Source organism: Solea solea, chromosome 16 (genome assembly GCF_958295425.1).
Source record: "Solea solea chromosome 16, fSolSol10.1, whole genome shotgun sequence".
Classification (NCBI taxonomy): domain Eukaryota; kingdom Metazoa; phylum Chordata; class Actinopteri; order Pleuronectiformes; family Soleidae; genus Solea; species Solea solea.
Genome location: NC_081149.1, coordinates 20,351,029 through 20,361,339, shown reverse-complemented (window position 1 = coordinate 20,361,339; position 10,311 = coordinate 20,351,029). Strand labels below are relative to the sequence as shown.

The window sequence follows — 10,311 nt, the reverse complement described above, 5'->3', positions numbered from 1 at the left end:
ACAACAAACAGGTTTGTCCCTCACTCTCCAAAAACAAAGACCACATTTAAAATGTTTTAAAAAAAGCACATCCGTTTTACCTCATTAAAAGTTTAATTTATTATATTATTCGGTGGTAATGACCATTCATGTAGTAGCACTTGGTCCCATAGCATGCTTGACTGAATATATACACATAGTTTAGTGCAGATTTTCTTTTTCAGGACACGTATTGACTTCCATTCATTTGGACAGCCTAAACAAAGCCTCATCCCCAAACTTAATCTAGGCACAATTCAAATCTTCAGCATAAACTTAACCAGTTTCTCAAAAATGAGGTTCAGCCAGGTTTTGGTCTGAAAAGGCCAGCATTAATGCCAGAAAAGGTCGTAAAGTAAAAAAAAAATAGCAAGCACACCAACTAAATATAAAGGTTCTGACAACTCGTTACTCTTAATCCCCACATAATTACATACACAATCTCTACAGTGCTTTGTTCATCGTGCTACTGTATATTTTACAACATCCCTTGCATAGAAATGCCAGTGGAACTACACAGAGTCATGTTGCAGATGGAAGGTAAACAGCCAGGTTGTTAAATGTTCACATTTTCCTTTGTCGTAGTGCAATAAGTGTGCCACAGTCAACACCATTGATTATATCAGTGTGGATTTCACCAAGGCTCTATAATCTTAAAGTGTTCATCTCTGTCTTAAAGGTCAACGAAAGGCCATGGAGTGACAGCAGAGCACAGAGCGTTCAGGCATATGCACACGGTTGCAACACAATACGCTTGAACTCTGCAGTCGGCAGATGCCTGGTTTGGCTGAGTGGGTTCAGGCCTGCAAGTAGACTGGAGGATGCAAACCCCCAACCCCCACCACCCCACCCCACCCAGTACTCACACACTACTAGTTCCTGCTGTTTAGTACGGTGTCAGCATCAACCAGAGCGCACGCAGAGGGGATGTGGCAGGAAGGAGAGCGTACACTTGTTGAAAAGGTCAAAGTCCGCCATGTCTGAGGCGGGAAACTGCCAAGACCAGAGAGATGAGACGCTCCATCAGTAGACCACAACGACAGGGGTGGGGGCAGGGGTGTAGAGATGCGAACAATAACAAAGGAGAGGTTGCTTTCATTAAAAAAACAACAAAACAACAACCTGTAGCTCTGTAAGGAAAACATTTCTCAACTCTGGAACATGATCGTTAAAGAGTACAGAAAGCTGACACCAAATCTGCACTCTGACGTTTTTAACTCCAGCAAGTAGGGACAAGAGTTGACTCAGCCCAGTGGTGTCACATATTAACCTTCTGCAGTAAGATTCACATACCACTGCAGGTTCCATGTAGAGTCATAGGAAACAAAACTTGAGCATCGGCAGCCACGCCAGCAGCTCTGAGACGGCACACGTGGGCACAACACAGCTCTGAGCTCAGGGCTGATGTCAGTCCTTAAACATGTTCACTTAGCCAGTTAGAGTGCAGGGTTAACATCTTTAGCTAAATACAGTAGGAGTTTATATGGAGTAAAATGGATTCACAACAAAGCCTTAAACTGAGTGTCATCTGCACGACTGAATGATGAAAAGTAAAGTGTTGCGTGTTTGCCGACTGAACTCCTTCACGGGGATTTGCATGAAACTTAAAGCAGTCTCGTCCACCTCTTCTCTTTTTCAGTGTAGTAAAGGGCAGAGCAGAGCAGATCATGATGTGGGTCTGACCTGACAGCAGCAGAGGCAGCAGGTTGTGATAAACAGCAAGTTTCAGTGGTTTCTGTAGAAACCACCTCCATTCTTTACACGCGGCCTTTACTCATCACACAGCGTGACAAATGAAACCCTTCCGCTGCTGCCACTTCTTCGCTTTTGGTTTGAGTCAGGATAACAACACGCAATCTCCGCCTTTGTTGAGAGAAGCAATATTTCAGAACGTCAACAAACATCATCTACAGTAGCATCAGTAGCATCAGTGTCATCAGTGTCCTTGCACACCAGAGACACAGAGAGTGTTTTCACTGCCCAAACATGGCGACACAATGAATTCTTCCTCACCGTTATCATTAAAGCAGGTTTCACACCTTTGTTTCTCGCATCTCCAAAGTCACCAGAAGTGTGAAGAACCCAGCAGCTGTGTGTGTGTTGTGGTCGGAAGCAGGACCTCATTTTGTGGTGCACCTTTTTTCCATTTTCATCAGCATCTTGCCGAGCTTCTGGTACATGATGTTTCTCTCTGTCCACTGGACTGCAGACAAACAACAGTAACACAAACAGCACGAAAAATATACAAACAGTAAATCAAATAGAGATAAAGGGAGCAAAGAAGAAGAACACTCACCCATGACATTTGTCTTGTGTCCATGCCAGACACGGGGGTCAGTGGAGCAGGTGTTAAGAGGGTGTCTGATGAATGAGTCATGGGTGAGGGATTTCCATATGAAAGAAGCATCTACACAACGTTCAGTACATTAAAGGATGAAAGAGACACCATTATAAGATATCAGCTTCAAAAACAGTCGTCACGCCTAATGTTTGTCGTTGCCAAGCAAATAAGAGTAACAGTGAACTGAGTTACTCAGGAAAAAAACTTTCATTATTTTTTTTACTACAGCAACAGCAAGTCAAGCGAAACTTACATGACAGATACTTTCTGTGTTAGTGTTGATACAGTGTTTTACATGTACAGGACATTTGTAAAAAAACAAAACACACAGACAGTAAAAGTATACTTTTTAAATGATCATCTATAGCACATCCCATTGTTGACAGAGTGAAAATTCTAAAAATGTTGGGTTTAAAAAGGAAAAACTAAAGCATTACTTTCACACAAGTATCCAGAACCTTTGCTAGGACACATAATGGTTTACTCCTCATTAGAACCGCAACTAACGATTATTTTCATAACCGATTGATCAGTCGATTATTTTCTAGATTCATCGATTGGTCCATAACATGTCAGAAAACCTTAAAAAATGTTGATCGGTATTTCGTCAAACCTAGAAATGATGATGTTCTTAAATGTCTTGTTTTGTCCACAAACCAAAATGATTCACTTTTAATGATTTCTTTGTTATCCAGAGCAAAGACATGAAGAAAATACTCACATTTAAGAAGTTTAAACAATCGGAAATCTTGTTTTAGTCATGAAAAAAGCTTCAAAGTGATTAATCGATTATCAAAATAGTGGTCGATTAATTAAGTAATTGATTAATAATCGATTAATTGTTTCAGGTCTACTCCTCATTATGGCCAAGATGTTTCTGCACCTTTCCTCAAGTTCACTACACGCCTTCAACTGACTGCACTTTGCAGTCACACTCCGAACCAATCGTCTTTAAAAACGATTTAAAATATGCAATGGTGAGGGCAGATTTCATTTCCATGGGTAACTTGTTCCAAAGTTTAGGGGCAGCTACAGAAAAGGTCCCCCCGGGTTTTTAGTCGAGATCTTGGCAACATCTAAAAGCAGCCTGTTATTAGACCTCAGAGCTCGGGGTGGAGCGTGAAGGAAAAAGAAGTTCTGAGAGGTAAGATGTTGCCTTTAAAAACTAATAATAACATTTTTAAAATCAATCCTCAAACAAACAGGAAGCCAGTGGAGAGATGAGCAACAAAGGTGTGATGTGGTCTTTTTTTCTTGTTAAAAGGCGATTGTGGTGTTCTGGACATGCTGTTGTCGCTGGACACATGACTGGACTAAACCAACATACAGAGAATTACAATAATCCAGCCGAGATGTTATAAAAGCATGGACTAGTGTCTTTAAGACCTTTCAAGGGGGATAGGGCTTCACCTTGGCGATGAGCCTTAGTTGAAAAAAGCTTGACTGAAGCCACGGCTTTTAAATTCTTGGGGCCAGAGCACACAGTGCACCCACATCCACTCGATCAGGGTGACCAAACACTATGGTTTTATTTTCCTTTAGGTTCTGACCTCATGAATGCAATCCAGTATGGGCTGAAGAGTCCCCAGATACATTTATAAAATGTTGCTTATGTATGTACTGCCTATGTATTTCCTCCTTTATGTAACTTTTGTATTTCTGTGAGCTCTCCTGTCCCTATGTTTTTGTTTTCCTGAATGTATTTTCATTTTTATCCCTTGTAACATCAACCTGCCAAGGGAATTCAGGCAAAAATTTGCCTCAGGCTACAACCTGGCATATTTACATTTTAATGTTTATTAATATGCATTGTCTCTGCCCTTACATAAATACATAAATAAATGAATTAATGAATAAAAAGTGGCTATTGAAGCTTTGGAGTGAGACTGTACATTGAAAAACAGACCTGGAAATGTGTTGCTGCGGAGACGGTGGCTTAAGCCGTGGAGATCTGAGGAGGCTGGTCCAGGATCAGTGTAGTGCGGCAGCAACAGAAGTGGCACCACAGGGCTTTCGATTGCCCTCACCTACAACACAGCACAGTTCAGAGGAAATCATAGCAACATCTGAAAACAGCAAAAAGAAAAAAAAAAAAAAAAAAAAACACTCTTAGGTTTCTCACCTGTGTGTTTGCCCGGTCTGTTTCTGCTTGGCCCTCTGAGGTCATACCGCTACACGAGGCAAAACAAGAGGTTTAACACCTTTTGTTTTGCCTGGTGTTACATTTCCTGAGAATGGAACATCCGAGCGCACTGTATCAAGTTTCACCTTTAAACAAAAAAGAGAGAAAACAACAAAAAAACAACAACAAAACCACAGACGTTTGTTGTTTAGAATTTAAGTTCTTTTACTGCTGCAGTGACGATGGACAATGTTAATCAAGGACGCATGTTAAAGAACAGATTTCAACCAACATCTCCGTTTATTTTTCTCAAACACTTCTGAATTTCCTGAAGAAAAATGCCTCTTTTTAGAATAAAAACCAAACACCAGTTTTACAGACACATACAATTGCATCATTATTTATAATTAATACCTTATATTTACTTTTCACCATTTCACTAAACAAGTTTAAATCCCCCAGCAAAATAAATCACAAAAACATGTTTTTAATTATTTTATTCAATTTTATTTCACAATTATATGCCATTTATTGTGTTCTTTGTTATAATACCACACACTAATGTCAACTGGCTAAAACAATATAAAACATAACTTCCACATTTTTTTTTTTATATTTATAATATGTACATGCACTCATATATTTAGAGGCAAAACAAAATTCTGAGGCCTTTGCTTACTCTCAAGTGCACTTTTAATTGCCTTCATTTTGAGAGGCCAATCCAATGAAGATTGTTCAGCCAAATGGACGTGTGGATTTGCCAGTTTATGGATTTTTTTAAAAAGGTTGACATTAACTTTGTAAGCATTGTGGGATGAAATAAATGAATAGCGACAAAAAAAAATAAAACAAAAAACAGACACATCAACAGTTTAAATAAACTCCTCTATGCTCCGTGTCGTACAGTAATCTCTGTTGTCCGTTGAGAAGCTGATGACAGACTGGTGCTGAATGTGACTCGAGCTCATCACTGCACAGCTAAGTTTCACTCCCCGTCAGATTCACAAAAAGAATCTTAACACTCGACAAGAACTAATCGTCTTTCGTTTAAACTGCAGTAAGACGAGTGGAGTTCACCGAAGGAAGCGAAGCGCTGACCCCACCCGACCCGTTTTTCACACCCTTGCATGGTGGAGATGGACAGAGCACAACATCCTGTCAACAGCACGACTGCTACGGTTTAGCTTGAAACACACAAATGAGAGGATTGTCTTTCAGTTCAATCTCACATGTTCGATTTCTCCGGTTGACATTCGATGTGGTGGGAATGAAATTTATAGTACAGTAGCACAAAAAGAACTGAACTTCCATTGTATTTCTGACAGCTTTGTCCCAGTTAATACCCATATTTATGAAACACTATCTACAACATTTCTGGATTTGACGCTTTGATAAAAACTGTAAAATTACAAATAGGCAAACACTCCTCGGGCACAGCTGACTCCACGTTACACTGAGAGGAATCATGTTTCTACAGCTCCGTCCTTACATTGGCATGACTTTACAGGGTTAATGGAGGCACCAGAGCACTTTGCAGCACTCGTGACAAAAACTGGGTATGGATTTTACAAGAGTAAGAAACAAACAGCAAAGGTGGTTGTGGGCAGCTGAGCTCTAGGACCATCAGCTATGCCATAAAAATGCATAAATATTTATTGAAGATGGGTAAAAGTGTGATCTTTTGGCGAGAAAAAAAACAAAGAAAGAATAAAAGAAAGAGTGTAATGGGTGAAAGAGTCTAATAATACTCAGAAGTGGATTGTTGTTGGAGTGGTCCTTCAGTTGCTGCCTGCCTCCTGTTTGTGATGATCAGTTCAGGTTGCTCTGGCAGGATCGAGGCCTGCACTCCTCTCTATGTCGGGGCAAACTTCTTGGCCTGTGCCCTTACCCGCTTCTCATAGTCCATCCTGTTCTGACTATAAAACAAGATCAATAGATATTTAAAATCCTGTCAACCTGATTTTAATGGAGCATATATCCTAGACCTCATTTTAATGTTTAGACCAGAAAATTCACAACTTTTAATATTAGCATAGACAGTAAAATGGACATAGTCTTGCAGATGTAAAGTTCAGGAGGTAGGACAGAAGCAACAGCTAGCCACCAGGGGGCGACTCAGCGTGAGTGTAGTGCAGTAAACTTACCAGTAAATTGTGTAAGCCTCTGCTTGTGCTGGGTCTTGAATGTTGGGCTCATTCAGTAGCTCCTGGATACCCAACAGGATCTTAAAGCAAAAAAAAAATCAGTGACTTAAAACTCACCATATTTGCTGTCTTTACAGCAACACATACACATGTACAATGAAAAAATATTTTACATTCAGTGACTGGACTATACTCACAAAGTAAATGGTCATAGAAATGAGAAATAAGTTCAAACCTGTTTGATGGTGATGGCAGGCCTCCAGTCCTTGTCCTCCTCCAGGATGGACAGACACACAGTGCCTGATGGGTAGACATTTGGGTGGAATATTGGGGGCTCGAACTTGCCTGAGTGGACATAAATGCAAATAAGGTCTGAACTTTTAAAGGCAAAAATGACGAGAAAAAAAATTTAAGATTTCAATTACTGAGTACAATACCTGATGTTTTTCACTCAATAGCTCTAAAACACAGAAATATCTGTGAAAGTGCTGACATTTTGTAAATCATTCCATGGCAAACAGTGCAACTGTCCTCCCATGATTGACCTTATGTGTTTATTCAACACACTTCTAGCAAGGATGTCTGTGTCTCAGGGACCTTTGCACAGTACTGTATATTTCTATAAAGAAAATCCCTAAAATACAAATGGCATTCAATCTTATTTCAACGTCACAAAAATAAACTGCCATCTCATATTCAGGGAATATTATTTTACATAAGGTGGTGGCTAAATCTTGTGTTATGGTTTTGTTCAATTTCCCAGTTTTTCACAATGCAACTTGCCACTCTTCAAATTAAAATTAAACCAAGTACAAATATTACAAATAAGTATAATCATACTCACATTTGGGTGGTGAGGAAGGGTAGTCATCTTTAAACAGCATTCTGAGTTTGTAGAGTCCTCCCTCCCATAAGGTCTATAGAAAGAATAAAGAAATTGTCATGACTCACTGAGAGCATTTCAAACAAATCCTTGGAAATGATTATGTGACTGATAGTGTAACTGTTACCGCTTTGAAATGAAATGTAAGTTGCATGTTTTGAATGTTTGATGGTGCTTTGCACAGAAACAGTTGGTTTTGTACTAGAGCAGTTTTGCATACATTGAAAATACAAGTACAAAAGGCCTTAAGTTACATTTTAATTCTATTGTGCAACTTTTAGGAGGGTCAAAAATGTAATACTATCCATAAGTATGTTTGTTTAAGTGTATAAACAAACATAATGACTATGTTAAAGCTGTAGTGCGTAACTTTAAGTCTATTATATTCAAACCATTATCGAATAACTTCACACAATGCTAATTAATTAATTCACCACAACTCACAGTTTCTCAGTGTAGCAGGGTTTTATTTTCATGTGTGTAGTGACACATATTGATGCATTTTACATCAAGAAGGAAAGTGCAACAGCCAGCTAGTACTGTACAGTGAGAGAGCAATTAACTATAGGTTATGAAATACCCCCTGTTCTCTGAAGCATAAGTGAGACAACGGTTGGTTTATGGACCTACAGTCATCCTTTCACAAAGCTCTGTAGGCTCACCTGAGGTGTGGGGTACAGACCAAAACACTGCTAGTGTTGCATTGTTTTACAATAACAACAATGTATAATCTCTGTAAAATAAGATCATCTGGTTTTTGTAGCCAGGCTGTTTCCCGACAAAATGGCATGGCTTTGATCATGTGATGTCTGCTATCAGAGATCAATACAGATTAAAAAAACTGGTATTAAAAGCGAAGGAGTCCTCTGACACAATCTGCAATCTCACCTTTAGATGTCACATTGACTGTGTTTAAAATGCTTAATGGCATTGTTTTATTCTGGCCATTCTGTAGAAAGCAGCTGGTCCAACTGGATCAACCATGGCTGAATGTAGAATGTCAAAAAGTAACTTACTCCTTTCTTTCCTGGAATGGCACATTCCCAGTTCATCAGATTCATGGTCCCATCAGGATTCTTAGTGGGCACGGCAACAAAACCCTGCATGGTTCATGACAGACATAAAAGATTAAATTTACCGTTTTGACTTTGTAGTGGTAAGACTTAAGACACTGACACACACGTATGTAAATATACAGTGCTTAACACATTTATTAGACCACCTGCCTAACTACTATAGAAATCTTTCAGAAACGTATTGCTATTTATTTAGCCAATAACAAACTGAATTCACCATTTTATACCCACATTTGAGCTGGCTCACTGGGCTACTTCTCTGAGAAGTCAGAAACTAATCAAGCATAAGATTGAACCACACATTTTTTTCTCTTCAGGAATGCAAGTAAATAACTATAATCTTAATCAATAAATAATAATCACTATCACTATTGACAAAAACAATACATACTGGTGTATTAACCATTACAGAAACATACTTTTTTTTTGATAATTACCAATGCTGTTAATTTAGGGCAGCTGTGGCTTTGGGTGGATGTTTTATAAATTTGTTAGGCACTGTATCGGTGGTTTATATTGGTTAAGCAATGGGTTATAATCTTGAAAAAGTGGAGCCCACTTCACAGTGCTGCTTACAAATGGATGGTCTTTTCTCCAGGCTTTGCGCTCCTGTGACAGTCTACTAAGAGCAATGCCAGACATTGTTGCTCATCAACGCCTCCCTGTGGAAAAACATTATCAAACAAATTAATATTTCCACTCACGATGTGTACAAATTAAGTGGTGGGGTTCAGACATTTTCAACTAAACCTGCGACAGTTTACTACATTACATTAATTAGTGTTACCTGTTAACGTGTGCAGGATAAAGTGTACTGTTTAACAGCCGCCAGTGTACAAGACAGAAAACAACCAAAGTAATCAGTACACTAACAGAAGCGCACTCACACTATAATAACTAATAAATAACAACCTTTACGCTCAACTTACCTTTTATTTAATACAGCTAAATATCAGAATTACGTGGGTTGGTGGACTAGCTGTTTTGCTCTGCTAGCGCTAACGTAACGACCGAAAACACACCCTTCGGCGTTAAAAACCCAAAATTGCTGGGCCAGGTAGAACGAAAACGACCAGACCGAACGACGCTCCTGTCTTTATCAACATTCATCAAACACACTTAACGATATATTTGTTTTTTCTTTGGACACCAACCACAGTTCTGTAAAAGACAAAATAATTGGTAATGTCGTTTCAGCAGCTAGCCTATCATCAAAAGGACCCCAATTTGTTTATTTCGTTAGGACCACCAGGCAGTGCACGGGGCACCTAAGTGAAAATGTCAGAGATGGTCGGCCATCTTTGTTGTGGCATTTGCGCTCAAGTAGGTCATGTCTCCTTTAAGACTCCACTGTGAGCCTTTTCTCAAAAGCCTGTTTCCTTTAAATGGCTGGTGTAAATAAATGAAGGAACATGTAAATAATAAATAAATAAATGACCAACTTAATACTGTTTGGAAGTGAAAAGGCTATTTATTTATTTATTCATTCATTTATTTATACATTCATACATACATACATACATCTATCTTTCCAAATCAGAATTGATTACAAATAAAAATGAGAGCCCACTGTTAACAAATGTGATTTAAGGAATAATTAAAATTACATTTTTAAAACTCAGGTGAAAGTAAGTTTTTGCAAAATGTGTATTTGGTTGTGAACAAGGGTCAGAGAGAAGGATCATTTCAATTCCTTCTATGCCCTGTTTATATGGGAGAAGTGACGA

General features: G+C 38.9%; 2 protein-coding genes across 3 annotated transcripts; both read right to left on the bottom strand.

Moving 5' to 3' along the window:
- Positions 1–901: 901 nt before the first annotated feature.
- Positions 902–4,526, bottom strand: LOC131475278 (testis-expressed protein 33). The gene is made up of 4 exons (XM_058653248.1): positions 4,482–4,526; positions 4,266–4,386; positions 2,315–2,425; positions 902–2,221 (listed from the first exon to the last, which is right to left on the bottom strand). The coding sequence occupies exons 1-4, from the start codon at positions 4,524–4,526 to the stop codon at positions 2,139–2,141; spliced, it is 360 nt and encodes a 119-aa protein (XP_058509231.1). The 3' UTR covers positions 902–2,138.
- Positions 4,527–4,963: 437 nt separating this feature from the next.
- Positions 4,964–9,811, bottom strand: LOC131476105 (SUMO-conjugating enzyme UBC9-like). Of its 2 annotated transcripts, XM_058654603.1 has the most exons (8): positions 9,514–9,811; positions 9,372–9,398; positions 9,161–9,246; positions 8,525–8,608; positions 7,470–7,542; positions 6,861–6,970; positions 6,626–6,705; positions 4,964–6,397 (listed from the first exon to the last, which is right to left on the bottom strand). In XM_058654603.1, exons 3-8 carry the CDS (start codon positions 9,224–9,226, stop codon positions 6,334–6,336), a joined length of 477 nt encoding a protein of 158 aa, XP_058510586.1. In that variant the 5' UTR covers positions 9,227–9,246; positions 9,372–9,398; positions 9,514–9,811; the 3' UTR covers positions 4,964–6,333. The 2 variants fall into 2 exon arrangements, with proteins under 2 accessions (XP_058510586.1, XP_058510585.1); XM_058654602.1 differs by lacking the exon at positions 9,372–9,398 and having other exon boundaries at positions 9,514–9,810.
- Positions 9,812–10,311: the final 500 nt, after the last annotated feature.

What these genes read in the sequence shown, in the direction of transcription:
- LOC131475278 (XM_058653248.1), bottom strand. Translation starts at nt 4,526, where the DNA reads ATGACCTCAGAGGGCCAAGCAGAAACAGACCGGGCAAACACACAG. An exon ending in CCGCAGCAACACATTTCCAG is followed by an intron (nt 2,426 to 4,265) that starts GTCTGTTTTTCA and finishes AACGTTGTGTAG; the next exon opens with ATGCTTCTTTCATATGGAAA. An exon ending in ACACAAGACAAATGTCATGG is followed by an intron (nt 2,222 to 2,314) that starts GTGAGTGTTCTT and finishes GTTTGTCTGCAG; the next exon opens with TCCAGTGGACAGAGAGAAAC.
- LOC131476105 (XM_058654603.1), bottom strand. Translation starts at nt 9,226, where the DNA reads ATGTCTGGCATTGCTCTTAGTAGACTGTCACAGGAGCGCAAAGCCTGG. An exon ending in GGAGAAAAGACCATCCATTT is followed by an intron (nt 8,609 to 9,160) that starts GTAAGCAGCACT and finishes TGAACCATGCAG; the next exon opens with GGTTTTGTTGCCGTGCCCAC. An exon ending in CTGCCATCACCATCAAACAG is followed by an intron (nt 6,706 to 6,860) that starts GTTTGAACTTAT and finishes TTTTGCTTTAAG; the next exon opens with ATCCTGTTGGGTATCCAGGA.